Here is a 24,207-nt window from a genome sequence, read left to right on the forward strand (position 1 = left end):
TATAGGTACCACATTTTTTTAATCCAGACTATCATTGATGGGCATTTGGGTTGATTCTATGTCTTCGCTATTGTGAATAGTACTGCAATAAACATATGCATGCATGTATCTTCGTAATAAAATGATTTATATTCCTTTGGGTATATACCCAGTAATGGGATTGTTGGGTCAAATGATATTTCTGGTTTTAGGTCTTTGAGGAAACACCACATTGTCTTCCACAATGGTTGAGCTAATTTACATTCCCACCAACAGTGTAAAAGTGTTGAACCTCTATTTCTAATCAAACCAACTCTTTTCAGTCAGCTCTCTCTAGAATTATCAGGTCTAGTGACCTGGCTTTTAAAATACAAAGAGCTGGGAGATGGAAACGGACTTTATTAGGTTGGAAAAAATGCCCACCAATCACTTAAATTTTTAATTAGATTTATACATTCAGAGTGGCCTCTTTAATACCTGTCCCAACCCAAACTTCCAGGAAAGATCCAGCCATGACATCTAGGATTTCTACCACCAGCCCCGACCCCCAGATGCCTTTGGAATTACCCTGGCAAAGCATGCACTAGGTGTAGAATGGGGAGGTTCAAGGGAGGTGCAGACCCCAGGGAAGAAGATTTAGAGACATCATTGGAGAAACACACCACTAATGATAGCCGGGCGTGGTGGCGCATGCTTGTAATCCCAGCTACTTGGGAGGCTGAGGCAGGAGAATTGCTTGAACCTGGGAGGAGAATTGCTTGAACCTTGCAGTGAGCTGAGATTACACCACTGCACTCCAGCCTGGGCGACAGAGTGGGACTACGTCTCAAACAAAAAAAAAAAAAAAGAAAGAAGAAGCACACCACTAATGATTGAAGAAATTGTCCACAGGAAAGACAGGGTTTATGGGAAGCCTAAGGGGGTATGTACTAGATGTTTAAGAGAGGAAGAACATGGTGGCCTCAGGTGGTGGCTGAAAACACTCTTTCTTTCTCTTTCTCTTTCTCCTTCTCCCCTCAGGACTGGGGTCTCATCTGATGAAAATGCTTTTTAAGAAACCCCCCGCTGGGAGCGGTGGCTCACGCTTGTAATCCCAGCACTTTGGGAGGCCGAGGCGGGCGGATCACGAGGTCAGGAGATCGAGACCACAGTGAAACACCGTCTCTACTAAACATACAAAAAATTAGCTGGAGGTGGTGGCGGGTGCTTATAGTCCCAGCTACTCAGGAGGCTGAGGCAGGAGAATGGTGTGAACCTGGGAGGCGGAGCTTGCAGTGAGCCGAGATCACGCCACTGCACTCCAGCCTGGGTGACAGAGCGAGACTCCGTCTCAAAAAAAAAAAAAAAAAAAGAAATCCCTCTAGGACTAAAAATGATTGGAAGGTATGCTGTGGATCAGTTGAATACACAAAGATTTTTTGAATGCATGCGATGCACAGGACACTATACCCCTTTGGCACTAGATTGAAAACATGAGTAAGACATGCTCCCTGCCTCAAGGAGCTTGCACTCTAGCCGTGGAGGCAGACAGAGGAAGACACCTCTTCACTGTAATGTGGTAAGATAAAATATGCACAGTGTGCTATGGTGACATGAAAGAAGGCTATTCAGCCTAATTTGTCCAAGAGGGTTTCCTGGAATAATAATAACAGCTAACACATACTGTGCTAACTATATGCCAGGCACTGTTATAAAAATGTTTATGTACACACACATTCACACACAATTAGTTGAGCTGTGAGACTCAAAAGAATACATTGTCCAAGTAAAGAACAGGAGTAGCAGCAATAGCAAAGGCACAGAGATGTGTCACACTATGACATACACAAGCACTGAAAGAGGTTTGATATTATCATCACTTTGAGTTCACCATGGCAGACCTTACTAAGTACCTGGGACTTTATCCTTACGGTTATGAGAGGCCACTGGAGCGTTTCAGGCTGGGGAGTGACCTGACCAGATTTGCATTTTAGATGATTTATCTGGATGCCAGATCTAAAGACCTGAGCCAGAAAGAACAAGTGGAGGGAATGAGGGGTTGCACTAAGGCAATGATAGAAGAGAGTGAGAAAGAACAGAATCAGGAGACATTTGAGGAAGAGCATGGCAGGTCTTGGAGGCTAGTTAGATCCAGGCAGTGGGAAGAGAGAGAAGAAACAACTTCCAGGCAGGGCCAGCTTTATAGGCATGTGACCTGTGTAGTCACACAGGGTCCTGGGCATAGAAGGGCTTAATACTCAGCTTTTGCTACTCTTGAAATTCCTACTAATCTTTGAACAAGAGGTTCTGCATTTCCATTTTGCACTGGGCCTAGCAAAAAGTATATCTCATAGTGATGCCTACTGAAGTAAGAAAGTCACAATTTGTCAGTTTACTACTTAACTGAGACACGATGGTGATTCCACGTGGGAGACAGTGGAGAAGGCAGTAAAAGGGAGATCTCTTTTTGATGTGAGAGCCCCTCTGTCAGTGATTAGTATGGACCCTTCCCTGCCCCTGGATCCCCCCATATCCATTCAGGGGAATTCCTTTTGTACACGTTTGCTCCACAGCGTGAGGACCTAGTTACACTTCTGCTTTTGATGAGAGGGAGAACATGAATTTCATTTTAGAAGATTATTAAGTGTGAGGGACTTGAGGAACATCCAGGTAGATATATTTTTGGTAGGCATCTGACCAGCTACAGACTGAGTCTGATAATTAGGGAAGCAATCAGGGCTAAAGATAGAGATGGGGGGGTGGGCACGGTGGCTCGTGCCTGTAATCCTAGCACTTTGGGAGGCCGAGGCGGGCGGATCACGAGGTAAGGAGATCGAGACCATTCTGACTAATATGGTGAAACCCCATCTCTACTGAAAATACAAAAATTAGCTGGCCGTGATGGCAGGAGCCTGTAGTCCCAGCTACTCGGGAGGCTGAGGCAGGAGAATGGCATGAACCGGGAGGCGGAGCTTGCACCAGTGAGCCGAGATTGCGCCATGGCATTCCAGCCTGGGCAACAGAGTGAGACTCCATCTCAAAAAAAAAAAAAAAAAAAAAAAAAAAAAAAGATACAGATGGGGGAGTGGTGAATCACAGGAGTCCATGAAATTGTCCCAGTGAGAAAAGTGTGCTAGATGAGCCAAGGATGGCCCCCATGTGGGATTAAACAGACAAGAAAAGGCCCAAAGAAGCCAAGATGCAATTGTCAGGTAGCAAAACAAGAATACAGAACAATGTGCCAGAATTCAGAGGGGTGGAGTTTTGAGAAAGAATGAGAATGGTCAGTGTAGCAAGCTGAATAATGGCCACCCAAAGATAGCTGGTTCTTTCCTCTGGAACCTGTGACTATTCCCTTCTATGGGAAAATGTTTACAGATGTGATTAAGAATATTGAGATAGGGAGATTATCCTGGATTATCCAGATAGACCCTAAATGCCATCACTAATGTCCTTATAAGGGACAGGCAGAGGGATGTTTGATACATACATGAGAGAACGAGGCAACGTAACCACAGAGGCAGAGATTGGATGGTGCAGCCACAAGCCAAGGAATGCTGGCAGATTGTTCTCTAGAAACTCTGAAGGGAGCACACCCCTACTACACTTTGGGTTTGGCCCAGTAAAACTGGTTTTGGACTTCTGGCCTCTAGAATGGTAAGAGATTCTCTTATTTGAAGCCATCAGGTCTGTGGTAATTGGTTGCATCAGCCTCAGGAAACTAATACCATCATCTATGTCAAATGCAGCAGGGAATCCTTTAAAACAGGGGTCCCCAATTCCCAGGTCATGGACCAGTATGTGTCTGCGGCCTGTTAGGAACCGGGCCACATGGCAGGAGGTAAACAGCTGGTGAGCCAGCAAGCCAGCATTACTCCCTGAGCTCTGCCTCCTGTCAGATCAGCGAGGCACTAGATTCTCATAGGAGCGCAAACCCTTCTGTGAAGTGCACATGCGAGGGATCTAGGTTGCATGCTCCTTATGAGAATCTAACTAATACCTGATGATCTGAGGTCGACAGTTTCATCCCAAAACCATCCCCTGCCCCCATCCTGTGGAAAAATTGTCTCCCACAAAACCGGTTCCTGGTGCCAAAAAGGCTGGGGACTTCTGCTTCAAAATAAGAACTGAAAACTGTCCACTGGATTTACCTTTATAGAGGCCATCAGTGAACTTGCTGAAAGTTGTTTTTGGGGAGAGTAGGTAAGACAAATTACAAAGAATTACATTCATCTTTCCTGCTCCCAAAATCCATACCAGCATGGGACATTAGGGAAGATGCCATCAGCAGACCAGAAGCTGAGGAATTTCCCAACCAGAAAAATCATACCTAAGACAGTGGCAACTCAACACAGCGAAAGAAGTGATGACTGAAAAGGTGAGCAGATCTCTCTTTGTAGTCACATTCATCCACCTCTCCTTCACCACCCCAGGCCTGCGGCAACCACTAACCTTTTTTCTACCTCTGTAGCTTTCCATTTTGAGAATGTTATATACATGGAATCATGTGATACATAACCGTTTTTTTCTTTTGAGACAGAGTCCTGCTCTGTCACCCAGGTTCAAGTGATTCTCCTGCCTCAGCCTCCCCAGTAGCTGGGTTCACATGCATGTGCCACCACACCCAGATAATTTTTGTACTTTTAGTAGAGGCAAGGTTTAGCCATGTCGGCCAAACTGGTCTCAAACTCCTGGCTTCCAGTGATCCACCTGCTTCAGCTTCCCAAAGTGCTGTGATTACAGGCATGGGCCAGCGTGCCTGGCTGATACATGACCTTTTAAAATAGACTTTTTTCATTACAATGCCCTTGAGATCATCCAAGTTGTTGTATCAATAATCTGTTCCTTTTTGTGGTATAGTAGTATTCTATAGTATGAATGTACCACAGTTTAACCATTCACCAATTGTAGGACATTTTGCTTGTTTTTGGCTTTTAGCTATTACAGATAAAGCTGTTACGACTATTTGTGTACAGGTTTTTCTACCGATAAACGCCCCGGAGTGTGATTGCTGTGCTTTATGGTAAGGGCCGATTTAGTTTTCTTTTTCTTTTTTTGAAGAAACTGCCAATCTATTTTCCAAAATGGTTATGCCATTTTATGTGCCTACCAGCAATGTATGAGAAATCCAGTTTCTACACATCCTCACTAGCATTTGGTGTTGTCACTATTTTTTAGGTATTCTAATAGGTAGATAGTGATATCTCATCGTGCTCTTAACTTGTGTTTCCCTAATGACTATCTCAATATATTTCCATGTTCTTATTTACCATCCGTATATACTTTTTGGTGAAATGTCTCTTCATGTCTTTTGTCCATTTTCTGTTTGGATTATTGGTTTTAACTGTTGAGTTTTTTTGTTTTTGTTTTGTTTTTTTTTTATTTTTTGATACTGGGTCACCCACGTGGTGTGAACACAGCTTACTGCAGCCTCAACCTTCTGAGCTCAAGTGATCTTCTTACCTCAGCCTCCCAGGTAGCTGGGATTATAGGTGCATGCCACCACACCCAGCTAATTAAAAAAAATTTTTTTTTTTTTTGGTAGAGATGGAGTCTCCCTACGTTGCCAAGGTTGGTCTCAAACTCCTGGACTCAAGCGATCCTCCCACCTTAGCCTCCCAAAGTGCTGGGATTGTAGGTGTGAGCCACCATACCTGGCCAATTGTTGAGTTTTGAGAGTTCTTTATATACTCTAGATATGAGTCCTTTGTCAGATATATGATTTACGAATATTTTCTTCCAATCTGTGGTTTATCTTTTCGCCCACTTAACAGGATCTCTTACAGAGGAAAGTTTTAAATTTTGAGTAAGCCCACTTATTATCTTTTTTACAGATTGTGCTCTTAGTGTCATGCCTAAGAACTGTCACCAAGGCCCAGAATCTTGCTGTAGGTTGAATGTTTGTTTCCCCCAAAATTCATATGTTGAAACCTAACCTCTGGTGTGATAGTGTTAGGAGGTGGGGCCTTTGGGAGGTGAATAGGTCATGAGGATGGGGCCCTCATGAATGGGATTAGTGCCCTTATAAGAGAGACCCCAGAGAGTTCCCTTTCCCCTTCCACAATGTAAGGACACAGCAAGAAGGCACTATTCTGTTCTATGAACCAGGAAGTAGGCCCTCACCAAATGAAGAACCTGCTGATGCCTTGATCTGGAACTTCCCAGGCTTCAGAACTGTGAGAAATACAATTCTGTTGTTTATAAAGCCACCCAGTCTATGGGATTCTGTTCTAGCAGCCTGAATGGACTAAGACTGTCCAAAGACTTTCTCCTACGTAATCTTCTAAAGGTTTTATAATTTTACATTTTATATTTAAATGATATTTTGATTTTTGTATAATGTGTAAGGTTTAGGCCAAGATTCACTAAACCTCTTAGTGTTATATTTGGTCAAATGCTTTTTCTGCATCTATTAATATGATCATGTGATTTTTCTTTAGTTTGTTAAAATGGTAAATTACACGAATTGATTTTCAAATTCGTTCATATTGAACCAGCATGACCCAGAGAATCCCTCTGTTGGGCATATACCCAAAGGAAATAAAATCAGCACCACAGAGGTGTCTGGGCTCCCACATCAATTGCAGCATTATTCACAAGAGTCAATATATGCAAACAATGTAAGTGTCCACTGATGAATGAATGGATCAATTGTGCTATATATAAAATGGAATATTATTTGGCCTTAAAAGAGGAAATATTCCATTTGCAAAAACATGAATTAAACTGGAGGACATTATGCTAAGTGAAAAAAGCCAGACACAGAAAAATACTGCATGATCTCATTTATATATGGAATCCAAAAAAAGTCACATACATAGTGTACAATGGTAGTTACCAAGGGCAGAGAGGAGGAGGAAATGGGGAGATGTAGGTCAAAGGGTACAAACTTGCAGTTATGTAGGATCAATAAGTCTAGAGATCCAATGTGCCACAAAGCTACAGTTATTAATCTTGCATATTGAAGTTTTGCAAAGAGCGTAGATTTTAGGTGCTTTTACCACACAAAACAAGAGGTAACAGTGGTAGGTGATGGATATATTAATTTGCCTGCATGTCCTAATCTTTTCGCTATGTATATCAAAACATCATGTACAGTTTAAACATATACAATTTTTTTTTTAAAAGGAAAACAGCTCTGGGATTTGAGTTTGCTTTCAGCTCCACTGCTCCACAGCTTTACCAACTTGGCTTTAAGCTTTCAGTTTTTTCTTCTCTAAAGTGGGAATAATAAAGTTTAATACTTTAGACTATTGTGAGGAATAACAGCACATAGCCCTTAGTAAATGTGTGTTTTAAAAATCTGGAATGTTTTAATCAGATATGGTGTCTTAGTCTGTTTCTACTGCTATATGAGAATACCACAGACTGGATAATTTACAAGGAAGGGTTTATTTGGCTCGTGGTTCTGAAGACTGGGAAGTCTAAGAGCATGCTGCCAGCATCTGGTGAGGGTCATCCCATGGTGGAAGGCATCGTGTGGTAAGGAAGCACGTGCAACAGAGAGCAAGAGGGGGAGGGGGCAAACTCATCATTTTCATCAGAAACCCCCTCCCGCAGTAATGGCATTAATTCATTCATGAATGTGGAGCCCTTGAGACCTAATCACCTCTCCAACGTCCTGCCTCTCAACACTGTTCAAATGGGAATTCAATTTCCACTTTATGAACTTGTGAGGGACACACTCAAACCATAGCATATGGTAAGACACAGAGACACAGAAATGAATGTCACGAAGGAAGATGTTTTTAACTGGGTAAAACATTACAGTTTCCTAGAAGCAGGAGGCATGGCATCCCACACAGGGAAGCACTAGGGTTGACCAGGAGGTGAAGGGAATGAGGGGAAAGCATGGGTGAGACTTTACTGTGGTTGTCATGGGAAGGAATGGGTGAGGCAGGTTAAGCAGCTTCTAAGACTGGCTAGTTTGCATAATTTCAGCAGGCTCTCAGGTGAGAGGCTGGCACTGGGGTGATTAGGGGATGGGAATATTGGCTTGGCTTAAGAGAGTGTGTTAAAGGAGGTAGTTGGGGATACAGGCTTTGGTTTGGCTGGGGTGTACATGTAAGGCATGCTCCAATGGGAGTCTTTTGCAATCTCTAGGAATTAGTCCTAGGAAGAGGAGTCTTAGCAAGAACCCAGATGTCAAAACATCAGAAAATAAAAAGGCATGTTACTACAGTTTGTCATTATTCACACATTTATGGCACACCGCATGTATCAGAGGATTAAACAATGAAAAAGACACAAGTCGTGAGTAGCTTGCAGTCCAGTGGGGGATACAAACAAGTAAACAGTGTGAAAGTGCATTAATGGGGAAAGAACAGAGTATTAGGATGGCACATACCATGGGAGGGTTGTGAAGAAAAGTTTCCAGGAGAAAATAATGTCCAAACAAGACCTAAAGTATGAGCAGAAACTAGCCAGGTGAAATAGGGTGACATCTGTGGTGGGGAAAGGTGGAAGAGATTGTCCAGGCTGAGGAGACTGCACGTGCAAGGGCGAGAAGCGAGGGACAGGATGGGCTCTTTACAGAACTAAAGAAAAGTATGACAGTCACCTTGGGAGCAGAGTGCGGAGATGTGAAGACAAGGCTGAAGCAGACTTGTTAGCTATTGTAGAGTTATCCTGAGGGCAAATGGGGAATCTTCAAAGAATTTTAAGGATAGGAGAATAGATAGAGATTTGAGTTTATGCAGATAATGGGTAATGTGGAGACTCAATTAGAAGGGGAAACACAGGAGGTTGGTGCAAGAATCTAGGTTGGAAATTATCATGGTCTACTAGAATGGTGGCAGTGGGCAAGGTGAGAAGTGGCTGCATTTGAGATACAGTTGGTAAAACCAAAAGAACTTTGTGATGCAGAGCATGAGGGAGTTGGAAGATTCGAGAATGACATCTAGGTTTCTGGCTTGCACAATTGAGTAGTGTGATTTGCTGACATGAGGCATACAAGACAAATTCTGGGGAAAGCAGATGCATGCAGATCTGGACACGCTAACTTGAGATGCTATTTTGAACACTCAAGAGATGTCAGCTAGATGTGTATCTGGAACTTGGAAGAGAGATCTAGCCTGGAACTACAGGAAAAGGAATTACCAAAATACAGATGGTCATTTGAAGCCATGAGAGTACATGAAATCACCTGGTGCAGGCTCAGGAGAGAAAAGAGCCTGGAGACAGCCAGAGGAAGAAAACAAAATGAGACCAAGGAGTGGCCAGAGAAATAGTGTGATGTCAGAGAAGTTTAAGAGAAGATTCCTTTTTAAGGAGAGCAAAGTGGTCAATTTTAAATGTTAGTTAAAGGGAATGCACATCTAACCTACGGGATTGACAGCAAAGTCTTTGTTGACCCAGGAAATTTTATTTTGAGCCAGGAAGTTAGATTTTTTTTTTTAACCTTTGCCAGTCCTAGTTCATATAAAATTACCAGCCATTACAAATGTATTCTAGTTTAAGAGACAAGGTCTTACTCTGTTGCCCATGCTGGAGTATAGCAGGTACAATCATAGTTCACTGCAGCCTTGAACTCTTGGCCCAAGCAGTCCTCCGCCTCAGCCTACTGAATAGCTAGGACTATACCCAGCTAATTTTTATTATTTTTATATTTATGTATTTACTTTTTTGAGATGGAGTCTCACTCTGTCACCCAAGCTGGAGTGCGGTGGCGTGACCTTGGCTCACTGCAAACTCTGCCTCTCCGGTTCAAGAGATTCTCCTGCCTCAGCCTCCCGAGCAGCTGGGACGACAGGCACGTGCCACCACGCCTGGCTAATTTTTGTATTTTTAGTAGAGACAGGGTTTCACCATGTTGGCCAGGCTGGTCTCAAACTCCTGACCTCAGGTGATCCACCGTCCTCAGCCTCCCAAAGTGCTGGGGTTACAGGCGTGAGCCACTGCGTCCGGCTTCAGCTATTTTTTAAAAAAAATTTTTTGTTGAGATGGGGTCTTGCTATGCTGCCCAACCTGGTCTCAGAACTCCTGGCCTGAAGAGATCCTCCTGCCTTGGCCCCCCAAAGTGCTGAGATTACAGGCATGAGCCACCATGCCCAGCCTTTTATACTTTACAAATGAATGCACGCTGTTGAATAATTCTGCTCCATGATTAGATACAGTCTGACCACTAGTAAATAATGATTGATGCCCTTTGAGGATTTTTGCTCTTTGTACCCATGTACCTTAGACCTTGGGAAGAATTAAAACTCTCTGGTTGAGGAGAGTTTGTGTCATGCCCTTTTTTTAGAATTATTTTAATCCAGTAACATGATTGCGTCCATATTGGTTGAACATATTTCAGGAGATTGACAAGTCATCTATGCTTATCATTTTTACCCCTGGCTCTATTATTTTCTATTCTTTACACAGGTTCATCTTAAACAGTTTAACCATTACCAGTCCAATATTCTACATCAGCTATCAGAACTTTCTGCAACAGAAATATTCTATAGCTGTACTGTCCAATATGGTAGCCACCGGGTACATGAGTTACTGAGCACTTACAGTGTGGCTAGTGTGACTGAGGGAGTACATTTTAAATTTTTTTAAATTTTAATTAACTTACACTTAAGTGGCCACAGTGATCTTCAGTAACCCTATTTTTTAAATGTATTTTTTGAGATGGAGTCTTACTCTGTCACCCAGGCTGGAGTGCAATGGTATGATTTCGGCTCACTGCAACCTCTGCCTCCCAGATTCAAGCGATTCTCCTGCTTGAGCCTCCTGAGTAGCTGGGATTACAGGTGCCCGTCACTACGCCCAGCTAATTTTTGTATTTTTAGTAGAGACAAGGTTTCACCATGTTAGTCAGGCTGGTCTTGAACTCCTGACCGCAGGTGATCTGCCCACCTCGGCCTCCCAAAGTGCTGGGATTACAGGTGTGAGCCACACTGTGCCCAGCCCCCAGTAACCCTATTTTTGCATTTGATGTTGAAAATTGCTCACATATGATGGTAATCCTATTGAAAGACTTGAAATTAGATAAAATGTTAGCTGTGAAACACTTCATAAAAAAACAAAACAAAACAAAACAGGCCGGGTGGTGGCTCATGCCTGTGATCCCAGTACTTTGGGGGGCCAAGGCGGGCGGATCACGAGGTCAAGAGATCGAGACCTTCCTGGCCAACATGGTGGTCAAGAGATCGAGACCTTCCTGGCCAACATGGTGAAACCCCGTCTCTACTAAAAATACAAAAATAAGCTGGGCGTGGTGGTGTGTGCCTGTAGTCCCAGCTACTCAGGAGGCTGAGGCAGAAGAATCGCTTGAACCCAGGAGGCGGAGGTTGCAGTGAGCCGAGATCGCGCCACTGCACTCCAGCCTGGCAACACAGCGAGACTCCGCCTTAAAAACAAAACAAAACAAAACAGTGACTACCACTGTTCTCCACACAGTTTTGCCTATCTTGCTAAGTTTCCATGCCAAACCATTTTTTTAAAGGAAAGGTATTCATATCCCTTCTTAATAACTTACTGTGAAACTCTAGGACATATTCTCTTAAAGACCTCTTCCTTACGAATAGACAAACACAAATCATTCTTAAAATATAAATATTGTTTTCTAGCTCTAGCATAAAAAAATAGTAGAGGCTGTAAGACAAAAGCTGACAAAACACAAAGCTTTCACAAACCATAGTTTATACAATACTTTAGCTTACACTATTAACACTTATTGAAAATATTTCTATTGAAAAGAACTCTGCAAACACATAAAAATATTTGGTAAGAAAACAAAAGCACATCTTTACTACCAGTGTGAATTACTAGCTGACAATTATCAACTTCTCAAATAAGAACATTAACCTACTTGTGATTGAAGAAAGAATTATCCTGTCTATGGATGACATAAGCAACTTGGCCAGGACAGAACCAATGGATGAAACCACATATAATTCCAATTTGGCCAGTTAACTTATGTAAGTGAAATGAAACAGTTAACTTTATTCATTAATATGCTCAAAACATTATCTTTACTTCCAAGATTTGCAAAAACTTAATTATCCAAATAATTTAAGTTTGGCATTTATATATTTTTCAATACATAAAGGGTAAGGAAAGTCTTATACAGGAATGAGACGCAAAGAAAACAACAGCTTCCCGTGAAAGAGACCTAATATAGTCAAATATAAAAATAAGTAAAGTAATCTTTTTTTTTTTTTTTTTTTTAGACGGAGTCTCACTCTGTCACCCAGGTTGGAGTGCAATGGCGCAATCTCCGCTAACTGCAACCTCTGCCTCCTGGGTTCAAGTGATTCTCCTGCCTCAGCCTCCTGAGTAGCTGAGATTACAGGCTTGTGCCACCATGCCCGGCTAACTTTTATTTTGTGTACTTAATAGAGATGGGGTTTCACCATGTTGGTCATGGCTGGTCTTAAACTCCTGACCTCAAATGATCTGCCTGCCTCGGCCTCCCAAAGTGCTGGGCTTACAGGTGTGAGCCACCACACCTGGCTGACGCCCAGCTGAAATGTAACCTCTTGATAACAGTCAAATCACTGTATTAGAAACATTTAAATTCCAGCTCTGAGGGTCAAGGGTGAGGCATTTAAAAGGTTCCTTTAAGTTAAATCAAATGGATGAATTTTAAAAGAACAAAAGCAATTTATGAACCTATGGGCATATCATTAAGAAAGAAAAAAATTATTAATAAATTCCAAAAGTTAAAAGGAGTTGGGAAAAAACCTAACTAAAAAGAAAAAATTTTGGTTTCAATTAAGGGGGGTTTTTTGGTCCATTTTATGTAAGAGCTTACTTACTCTTTTTCCAAATGGGCATTTATTATTTGCACAGATACATAAAAATGATTCCCATTTTAAAAACCGTAATAAAAATATACATTAACCACAGAAGTACTTACTCTAACTGGAAAGAAAATGAACATGGCTATTTTCAAAACAGTAATAAACACAAAAGGTCAACATACATAAATCATGACAAGTGTACATCTCATTTTTGACAAAAATAAGTTCCATTTTTACATTAATGCTTCATCATCAGGTTCCATATTAGATCCTCTGACCTTATTTACATTTACTATGAAATTTCTATTAGCATGTGTAACTCAAAGGCACTCAATTCAGAGGGTAAAAAGTCCTGAGCTTAAGCAGGAAACAAAGTTCCCAACTAAAATTTGAACATAAATAATTCTAAAGATCAGAGAATATTAAAATGTTTAAAACTATAATATCTGGTACATAAATAATTCAAAACCTAATAATAAAGGTGTACAGACTGTCAAAGAAAAGACCATATAAGGCAAGAAATATCCTTGGAATCAAACTGATTTTTCCCTCATTCAAGATCATTTGAAGGTGCGAAGCTAACTTTCACTGTTCTTAAACTCCTAGGAAGTCAAATTAAAAAAAATAGCAATAACAATGCTTAAGTTTTAAAAAAAGTTTATCAGCTTAGTCTCCAAAACCAGGAAGAAAATATTTAATGATTAAAAACAAGTATGAACTGGAAAGATATTAGACTAAAAGGAGGACTCATAATGAGCAGGTGAAAATGTTAAAGGAAAGCTTTAAATGCACCAACTGAAAAGAGCATTTCTAATTGGCCATCCAAATTATTCTTTTAGATTATTTTAGCCAAATAAAAAGAAATTTACAGATGGATAACTGAGGTCCACTAACATAAGGCAGAAACAAAGTTTAAGCTAAAAATTAAATCTATATTTTGTTGCAGATAAATGTGAGATTTACCTACAGCAATTTTCTATTGATGCTAAATTAAAAGCATGAGTTGACATCATTCTAACAGAAATGGTTTGACAGATATTTTCTTGGCTTTAAAATGTTCTTTCGCATATGCATAGAAATGCAATGAGGATAAGAATAATCTTCTGTATTGTCTGTACAGTTCGTAAGGCCTTTGTCATTGTTAGTCACCTTAGATGTGAATATCAGTAGGGCCATTAAATTAAAGCTGGCCTAAAAAGTTTTCAAAGTGCTACTGTTTCCAACTGATGAGATCTTCAGCTTTCTGGATTTTCTGGGTGACGATTATTTTCAATTCTTTTTTTCTGGTGATATATACAAGAAGTTACAGCAGATATATAAAGGGAAGATCAGAAGCCTGCTGTCCAAGTTCATCACCACTTGTTCCTATAAGACAGATTTGTAGATTTAATGACAATTAGATAGCAATATCTTAAAAATAAAAACAAAAAACCAAACTGTTGAACTGAGTGAACCAGAGGAGATAGTGTCCTGAGTCTGAGATCCATAACTCCACTCTCCAAACTCCCACCCATCAGCTGTGTGACCTTGTCAAATGCAGCTTCCTCACTGTAAGATGGGGACAATAAGAGTACCTGACTTACAGGAGGATTACGAGAGATAATGCACGGGGGGTTTCGCAAAGCCAGCTATCTATTAAGTACTCAATAATGGTAGTTATTTTCATTATTGCAAAAATTTCTATCAAATACATATTTTGTCAACAGATACAATGTCTAGAAATACATAAACTTCTCACTTGGCTTCAATTTTTTAAAAATTTTATTTCCTTTTACAAAATTAATTAATTATTTTTAAAAATGAGATAGGGTCTTTCTGTATTTCCCAAGCTGGCCTTGAACTCCTGGGCTCAAGAGATCTTCCTGCCTCATCCTCCCACCTCAGCCTCCTGAGTAGCTGGGACTACAGGCAGGTGCCACTGTGCCCGGCTACTTGGCTTCAATTACTGATGGCCGTTGGGTACAGCAAATCACCCGGATGAAGGTCGGGAGTCATTATCATCACCAAAAAGCAGGGTTCCTACCATTGTTTAAGATTTCCCACTGTCCCTATGACAAACGTGTAATTTGTCTCCTGAAACATAAAATACATTATCATGGAAAAGCAATTTCAGGTTCAGTTACATCAACACACACAAGAATGCTCAGAACTCCCAGAGACAGGAGCTGACACTACACAAATATAACATCCCTGATGCTACAGATCTCTGTTTGGAACCTCATATATCCTTTACTAGAAGCATTTGGTAAATAGAATCAATCCTCAGAGTAAAAGAAGAAACACTAAAATGAGAATTCCTATGTTTTAAATGCCTGGGATACGCTCTCTGCAATAGTATGCATTAGTTACACTTTATTTTATTTATTTTGGATAAGATAATATTAAACACTGTTTAAATCCAAAGTTTTAATTTTTTACTGAGGCATGTATTCCTGCATGAAGAGGAAGTAAAACTAGAATATCTTTGTGACTGAAGCAGACTCGCTGAACACAGCTTCTGTGTTGAGGCAACAAGAAGATAAATTTGAATAAAGAAGGTAGAGAGTACAAATGTCTCACACACACACACACACACAAACACACAATCTCTCTCTATACAAGGGAAAGTGGTATTATAAAAAGACATCAGTGAACAAAATCAGGGGAGGCCATCACCTAGACTGTGCTAACAAGTGTCACCAGAGAGGAATGATGCCAAAGCATGGTTGGTCTTCAGATGCTTGAGACATCCTGACCTAGTCAAAATTTATATCAATAATCTGGGTGAAGGCACATTTACCAAATTTGTTGAGGACAAATGCTTTGATGATAAAAAGCATTATATCAAATGCTTTGATGATAAAAAGCATTTATTTATTCATATTATATCTGATGATAAAAATCAAGATTCTGTTCCATAACTAAAAGGCTCTGAGGAAGATTAGACTTCTAGTATTTGAATATAGTTAAGATTGAGGCAGGGAAGGGTAGGTTGAAGGGCCAACTCTGGAGAAAGAAGGAAGCCATGTGGATATCACTTGGCTGAATGGACACAACAATTTTTGAATATTAAATTGTATTAATCTCCACTCTCCATTCCCAAACAGGATAGGTCGCTCCGAGCTTCATCAAATCTGTTGTTTCACCTAAAGGTTCAATCTGCATCTACATTTGCATCGAAGTACCTTTATAGCAAAGTTCTATTTTCCTTATTCCACTGTGGATGGAAGCTGTGGAGCCCACATATCGCAGCAGCAGAGCAGCAGCATCTTCCTAGGTCCCCATTTCTACTTCCAGACAATTAGCTGTTCATCTCTACATACAGATCCCTGCTTCTTTGAGGTTTTTGCAACTTATTCTATACTATTCCTCTATTACTTCCCCCACATTCTATCTTATATGTCTAAATTCCAAGATCCATAAATACAACTCACTACTGAAAATCTTCACTCAGTTATAAAGTAACTCAAATTCAAACCCTCAACTATTGGCTACTATCTATCCCTTCCTTTCTTTCTGGGCCACCTCCACGTTCGCTCTTACAATTTGGCTTAAAAAAATAAATTTCTGGGTATTTGTTGTTGTTGGTAGTGTTTTTTGTTTGTCTGTTTTTGTTTTGAGACAGGGTCTGACTCTGTCACCCAGGCTGGAGTGCGGTGGCACGATCACGGCTCATTGCAGCCTCAGCCTCCCAGGCTCAAGTGATCCTCCTGCCTCAGCTTCCGAGTAGGTGGTACCACAGACACATGCCACCATGCCTGGCTAATTTTTTAATTTTTTGTATAGACAGGGTTTTGCTATGTTGCCAGGGCTGGTCTTGAACTCCTGGTCTTAAGCAATCCTCTTGCCTTGGTCTCCCAAAGTGCTGGGGTTACAGGCATGAGCTACCATGCCAAGCCTGCAATTTGGCTTTGATTCCCCATCCCAGCTTTTGAATGTCTCACAAGGTTACCTTTTTTGTCCATCTCTTAAATACCAGTGGTCCCTAGGGTTCTATCCTGTCATATTCTCTACACATTTCCTGTACATTATCTCATCCAATTATTATTTCTAGTTCAGGCATTACTTGTAAACTCCAAATCCATTTATTCACCAGCCTATCAAGTTTTCACCTTGATGCTCTCAAATTAAACATGCCCTAAACAGAATTCATCATCTCTTCACCATCACCAACACTGTCATGTTCATTTTCCTTCCTATAATTCAAATCTCAGGTAAAACCACTACTGTAAATTAAATTGCCCAAATCAGAAAACAATCTGACATTTCCTCATGCACACACACAATTAAGAATCAAATTCTCAATGCACCACTTTATTTCCAGAACCCATCAATATTTTCATCTTCATTGCTACATTCTTTAAGGTTCTCATCACTTTTAATCTGAATTATAGCTATATAATCATAAATTATTTTATTGCCATTATCATATCTTTAATCCTTCCTACACATTGCTGTCTGAGGGAACCTTCTATAGTGAAAATCCATTTAGCATGGTCTTATAAGATGGACAGTTACAAAATAAATATACAAAAATCACTAACTTTCTTACATTATCAAAAACTATTAGAACAAATGATTCATTTCATATTAGCAATTGAAATGTAAAATACTGGCTGGGTGCGGTGGCTCACACCTGTAACCCCAGCACTTTGAGAGCCTGAAGCGGGCGGATCACGAGGTCAGGAGATCGAGACCATCTTGGCCAACAGAGTGAAACCCTGTCTCTACTAAAATACAAAAAAGCTGGGCGTGGTGGCATGTGCCTATAATCCCAGCTACTTGGGAGGCTGAGGCAGGGGAATCGCTTGAACCCGGGAGGTGGAAGTTGCAGTGAGCTGAGATCACGCCACTGCACTCCAGCCTGGCGACAGAACAAGACTCCGTTTCAAAAAAAAAAAAAAAAAAAAAAAAAAGAAATGTAAAATACTAAGCGTTATACTTCCAGGAAATATAAAGGAAGAATATGGGAAAAACTACAAATTTTAGAGACAGACATAAGAGAAGACCTAAATAAATGTAGAAGATATCATATTCCAGAAAGGAAGACATCAATGGTCCACAAACTACTCTACATATTTAATCATATAAATTAAAATCCCCATAGGAATTTTTGAAAGGAAACTTGATAAAATGATTCTACATCCCATACAGGAGAATAATCATGCACAAAGAACTGAGAGATTTTTGAAAAAAAGAAAAACGAAGGTGGTTTTGCATAACTAAATATTAAAATGCATTTTAAAGTTAGCCTAATTAAAACAATGCCTTGTCTTCATAACAAAGAAATCAATAAAACAAAAAGTCCAGAAATGAAAGCAAGTTTATAAGTATTTCATGTACAATAAGGCATTTCAAATACATTGATACATTCAGTACATTTCAGATGTATCGTCAAATACTCCAAAGTAAAAAATTAAGCCACAAAAAGAACAGAAAAATATATAGATGACTATTTATATAATCCTAGTAAGATGGGGGCCTAAGGATCACACCAAAAAAGAAATCATAAAAGAAAAAGATAGATTGTTTTGAAGGTTGAAAAGACAAATGACAAAAATATAAAAACTGTTTGGGCATGGTGGCTCATGCCTGTAATCCCAGCACTTTGGGAGGCCAAGGCAGGTTGATCACTTGAGCCTAGGAATTCCAGACAAGCCCAGGCAACGTGGCAAAACCTCGTCTCTATTAAAAAAACACAAAAAAGTTAGCTGGGCATGGTGGTGCGAGCCTGTAGTCTCAGCTACTTGTGAGGCTGAGGTGCGTGGAAAGGTTGGGCCCAGGAGGTGGTGGCTGCAGTGAGCCAAGATTGTACCACTGCACTCCAGCCTGAGCGACAGAGTGACAACCTGTCTCGGGAAAAAAAAAAAAAGGTAAAAACTATAGAGTATCACAAATGTATTTTTAATATATAAAAGCTGTTAAAAATTAGCAAGAAAAAAATGAACATTTTAATAAAAAATTAAACAGGAACAATATAAGCTGTCAGTTTACATGAGATGATAAGTTCAATAAGCATAAAAAAACCCAACAATACAGTAACCAAAGAAATGAAAACTGAAAATTAAGGGCCAGGCACGGTGGCTCACACCTGTAATCCCAGCACTTTGGGAGGCCAAGGCAGGTGGATTACTTGAGGCGAGAAGCTCAAGACCAGCCTGGCTAACATGGTGAAACCCTGTCTCTACTAAAAATTAGTGCACTCCAGCCTGGGCGACAGAGCAAGACTCTGTCTCAAAACAAACAAACAAACAAAAAGAAATGAAAATTAAAACAAATATTTGTTTTCACATTTACTACGCTGGGATAGAGATGAAAAAGAATAAGACACAATATTGGGTACTGCTGCCAGGGGGAAGTATAAATTGGACAGTAGCTTTGGAGGGCAATTTGGCCATTAGAAAATTGTATGCACCATGCAACAAGAATTCTACTTCTTGGAATTTATGCTTTAAAAATATCATAAAAATGGACAAAGATATATGTATATTTCCTATAGTAATGAAAAAAATGAGAAACAACTTTATCCAATAAAGAGGAATTATCTAAGTTATGGTATAGCCAAAACAACTAATATTATGGCGTTCACATAAAAATGATGCTGTGAATATATATTTATTAACAAAAAAAGCTATGGATAACAAAGTGAAAAAAAAAAAAAAAGCGGGTTACAATTACTACCTCACTGTCTGATGCACCTAGGCTCACCTGGCCTTGGGCTCTGAAAGAGGACCAAGCCTTTCTTCTACTGGGCCCAGGCCAGGTGACCCCATTTTGCCTCTCCCCCAGGCCTGACCACTATGCGACCAACAAGTTCTCCCAGGCCACTGACTTGGCGATGAAGAAGACAGAGGACAACAACACACTTGTGTTCATTGTGGATGTCGAGGTCAAAAAGCATAGATCAAACAGGCTGTGGAGGAGCTCTATGACACCAACGTGGCCAAGATCAACACCGTGATCAGGGCTGATGGAGAGAAGAAAGCCCATGTTCAGCTGGCTCCTGAGCATGCTGCTTTTAGATGTTGCCAAAAAATTGGGCTCATTTAAGTTGAATCCAGCTGGCAAATTCTAAATATATACGTTTTTCACCATTAAAAAAAAAGGTTACAAAATAGCTAACCTACTGTGATCCAATTTTGCAAAAAAGATACAGGTGAAGGAGAAACTCAGCAATGTATCTGAGTGGTACATGTATGACTGTTGTTTCAGCTGACTTATATTTTCTATTTTTTCTACAACATCTATAGCCTATATAAAACACAGAGACAACTCCCAAAGTAAATCTCCCAAACTCCATCCACAGCCCTCATCCCCTGGCTCTAGTTATACTGAACTCTTCCAACCATCTTTCAGTTCCTTGAATGACCCGTGTATTCCCTTGCTTCCATCTTACTCACCATTTGAGGCTTGGTTCAGGTATGCATTCACTTTAACACTTTTCCAGGAGAGGATGTTTTCCCTGAGCTGTCTTTCTTTCTCCTCCTCCTCCAATAACCACCCCCAACCACGGCAACTGCTCAGTTACAGGTTAGAGTCTTCTCCCTCAAGGTTGCACACTCTGAGCTAATTCTATCATGCTACTTACACTAGGCTATATTAACACAAGCCTGTCTTTATTTCTTCTACTTCTAGCTGAGAACTAAGCACATGGTGGGGACACAAATGTTTGCTGAAGGAACATTGGAATACAACTATTATCTTGGCCTGGTGCTTTTTTAGGTCTCTGGCTGGGTTTGAGCCATGACGGTATTTTTCATGAAGTTTCAGGTAGAAGATAAAGATAGTCATTGTCTATTCAGCTGCAAAGGTTACAAGAAGGACCAACAGAGAATTCTGATGGAGGCAGATTTGGACTTTCTCATTATATACCTGCCTTGAAATGGACATTCCTACATATTACCTTTCATGTAAGATGGGGGTCAGTTAGAGTTTCAACAATGGGTGGATGACCCTCTGTAAGAATGCTGTTAAAAGAAGTTCTCATATAGGGCATGTGAGGTTACAATGATCACTTCCAGGGTTACCTGCAATGCTAAGGATGTTCTACGATAGTCTCTTCAGTCTGAGGAAAACTACTAACTTCTCATAATTTATGTAAACTGTAACAGGCTTTGAATCCTTTAATAAAACATTATGCCCTTTGGAATGATGATTACTTTTAATAGAAATAAACTTCCTCAATATTTTAACAGCTTTCAATTTTACTTTTAAAAATGGTCTACTTTCTCATCATGACACTTTGAAACTTCTCCATGTGAGTGATGTATGAATAAATAAATGGCTTTGGAGATAATCTGGGAACATTGCAGAGTTTGCCATCTTATGAACCTAATGGGCTAGAGAATAATGCTCTTATGATATTCGGAGCTACAGAGACACACAGGATTGTCTTTAAGATGCCTGCTGTGAATGTATAAATAAATGCACTATGTACACAATGGATAAAGCACTTAAGATTCCTAAAATTTTAGGAATGAATTTTAGTGCTGCTGATATTCAGGATAAATGATTATTTCCTTATAATCAGTGTTTCCCTGCCCCTCAAACAGTGTTTTCTTTTTTTCTCCTAATTATGCTTCCATTGGGATGGGGTCAATTATGCATAAGTGAATGTGGTACTTTCATCTTTACCTTCAAAAGACTTTTAAACCAACTTTTAGGCCAAAATGCCATCACTTTAATGTTAATTCTACTTAAGAATTTTCAAAAGAGGATTCAAAAGACAAATATTATGATGACATACCAGAAGATAATCGAACATACCTGATCCTTTTCAAGTGTAAGTATTTGATAGCCAGTTGTTCTACTACATATTAGTTTTCCACTACTATCAAAAGAAGCCAAACGTAATCTAGGATTAAAAAAAATAATAAAAAATAAACACAAGATTTTTAAACCACAGATTAAACAAGCTCTTCCTCACTTTCGTATTTACTTTTTCCTCTGTTTTTTTTTTTTTGCTAAAAGACTTTTAGGAAGTCTTTTCAAACTGTAATCTGACTGCATTCAGTGACAAGCCTGTGCTATTATACATATCTGGCCAAGAGAAATAATTTATAAATGTTTTTATTGTGGTAAAATATACGTAACATTTATCATTTTAACCATTTTAAAGTATATAGTTCTGTGGCATTAAATATATTTCCACACTGTTCTGCACCCATCTCTAGAACATTTTAATTTTCCCTCACTGAAGCTCCTTACCCATTAAACACTAACTCCCCACTTTCCCTTCCCTCAGGCCCTGGCAACCACCAGTGTATCCTCTGTACCTATGAATTTGTCTACTCTAGGTACTTCATATGAGTGGAATCTTACAATATTTGTGCTTTTGTGAGTGGCTTATTCCACTTGGCATGTCCTCCAGGTTCATCCATGTTTAGCATGTATCAGAATTTCCTTCCTTTTCAAGGCTAAATAATGTTCTATTTTATGTATATACCACATTTTGTTTCTCTAGCATCTGTCAGTGAACATGTGGGTTGCTTCCACCTTTTGGCTATTGTGAATAATGCTGTTATGAACATAAGTATACAAAAATATCTGTTTAAGTCCCTATTTTCAATTCTGCTGGTCTATAGAAGAGAAATTGCTGGATCATATGGTAATTCTGTTTAATTTTTTTGAGGAAGTGTTATACCATGCTCCATAGTGGCTGTGCCATTTTACATGGCCACGAGCAGTGCACAAGGGTTCTAAATACTCCACATCCTTGCCAACACCTGCTACTTTTGTTTTTTTTCTATTCTGTTTTTACTAATTGCTATCCTAATAGGTGTGAAGTGATAGCTCATTGTGATTTTGGTTTGATTTCCCTAATTAGTAATGTTGAACATCTTTTCATGTGTTTATTAGGCATTTATATATCTTCTTTGGAGAAATATTTATGCAAGTCTTTGGCCCATTTTTGAGTTGAGTTGAGTTTTCTTTTTAAATTATAGAGTTGTAGCAGTTTTCTATATACTGTGGGTATTAATGTCTTATCAAATGTATGGTTACAAATTATCTGCTCTCATTCCATGGGTTGCCTTTTCACTGTCTTGACACTGTCCTCTGATACACAAGTTTGTGATTCTGATGAAGTCCAATTTTATCTATTGCTTCTTTTGTTGCCTGTGCTTGGGTGTCTTATGGAAGAAATCACTGCCAAATCAATTGTTATGAAGCTTTTCCCCTATGTTTTCTTCCAAGAGTTTCATAGTTGTAGTTCTTATGCTTAGAACTTTGATCCATTTTAAGATAATTTTTGTATTTGGTGTAAGGTAAGTATAAATATATGACTTTTAAATCATATGTTCATTAAGATATTGTCCAATTTGTCAGCTTCTGGTATCCTCTCACAAAAAGATTGCCAGCAACTACTGGGCAAAGTTTAACATATTAAATCCTTTAAAAAGTTAAGGATAATATGTGTTTTCCTGGACACATACCTTGCTACATATTTCAACAGTCTGGACCTTTTATTTGCTAGGAATAGCAACAAGGCAACGACTTCAAGGCTGATATTCCCTGCTGGTATATATTCCAGCCTATTCATTCTCCCTGACATACTAGATCTTATGATTCTGATTACTAACAATACATTTCACAGGAATGGAGCCTCGTCATTTCCTACCACTTCCACTTATACTATAGCTTACCGAAGTTCTACTAATGTTGGTGTAAATTATCAAGGTTTCATTTCTTATATTTTCTTCGGAGTGAGGAGGAGTGGGGTGGGGAAATCTCATCCTACCTAAATGCTATGCTCCTTCGAGGCTGTAAACTGACAGATCCGCTACATGGCTGATTCAGTGTATTGCGTTTGAAAATGATGTACCGATTGGTGTAAGTTACAAGTAGGTCGAAGCCGAAGTTAAAACCCGTCCAACGCCAGCAGTACTAAAAAATACAAGAGAGAAGACTTATTTCAGTTTATCATATTAGCAAGTCAAAAATAAAAAATTCAAAATGTCTTTTTGTCTCTAACTCATTCCAAGTATTTCCCTCTTGGGTGGTCGACTTTCTGTCAGTGACTTTTTCTTAAGGCTTACCACCCAAAACTATTTATCTAAGCCAGAAAAGCTGCCCTTATGATCATAATTCTCTAAGCTACTTTCCTCTTCATGATCAGTTTCCTTATCTCTCCATACTGCAATACTACCATAAATAACAAGGCTTTTTTTTTTTTTTTTTTTTTTGAGACAGAGTCTCATTCTGTCACTCAGGCTGGAGTGCAGTGCCATGATCTTGGCTCACTGCAACCTCCACCTCCCAGGTTCGTGATTCTCCTGCCTCAGCCTCCCAAGTAGCTGGGACTACATGTCCCTGCCACCACGCCCGGCTAATTTTTTTTTTTTTTTTGAGACAAAGGTTTGCTCCAGTTGCCCGGGTTGGAGTGCAATGGCATGATCTCGGCTCACCACAACCTCCACCTCCTGGGTTCAAGCGATTCTCCTGCCTCAGCCTCCTGAGTAGCTGGGATTACAGGCATGCACCACCAAGCCCGGCTAATTTTGTATTTTTAGTAGAGACGGGGTTTCTCCATGTTGGT

The 24,207-nt window shown here is 39.8% G+C and overlaps 1 protein-coding gene across 2 annotated transcripts in view; it reads right to left on the reverse strand.

Annotated features, from left to right (window-relative positions):
- Nucleotides 1–12,266: 12,266 nt before the first annotated feature.
- Nucleotides 12,267–24,207, reverse strand: part of GMCL1 (germ cell-less 1, spermatogenesis associated) — a 52,097-nt gene continuing 40,156 nt past the window's right edge. For both annotated transcript variants that reach the window (XM_054476747.2, XM_063648622.1), the window contains 3 exons: nucleotides 23,410–23,555; nucleotides 21,438–21,525; nucleotides 12,267–14,057 (listed from right to left, as the gene is read on the reverse strand). In XM_054476747.2, coding sequence (XP_054332722.1) covers nucleotides 13,962–14,057; nucleotides 21,438–21,525; nucleotides 23,410–23,555 — 330 coding nt within the window. In that variant the 3' untranslated portion in view covers nucleotides 12,267–13,961. The remainder of the gene's footprint in view (nucleotides 14,058–21,437; nucleotides 21,526–23,409; nucleotides 23,556–24,207) is intronic.

This window comes from Pongo pygmaeus, chromosome 12 (assembly GCF_028885625.2).
Source record: "Pongo pygmaeus isolate AG05252 chromosome 12, NHGRI_mPonPyg2-v2.0_pri, whole genome shotgun sequence".
Lineage (NCBI taxonomy): Eukaryota > Metazoa > Chordata > Mammalia > Primates > Hominidae > Pongo > Pongo pygmaeus.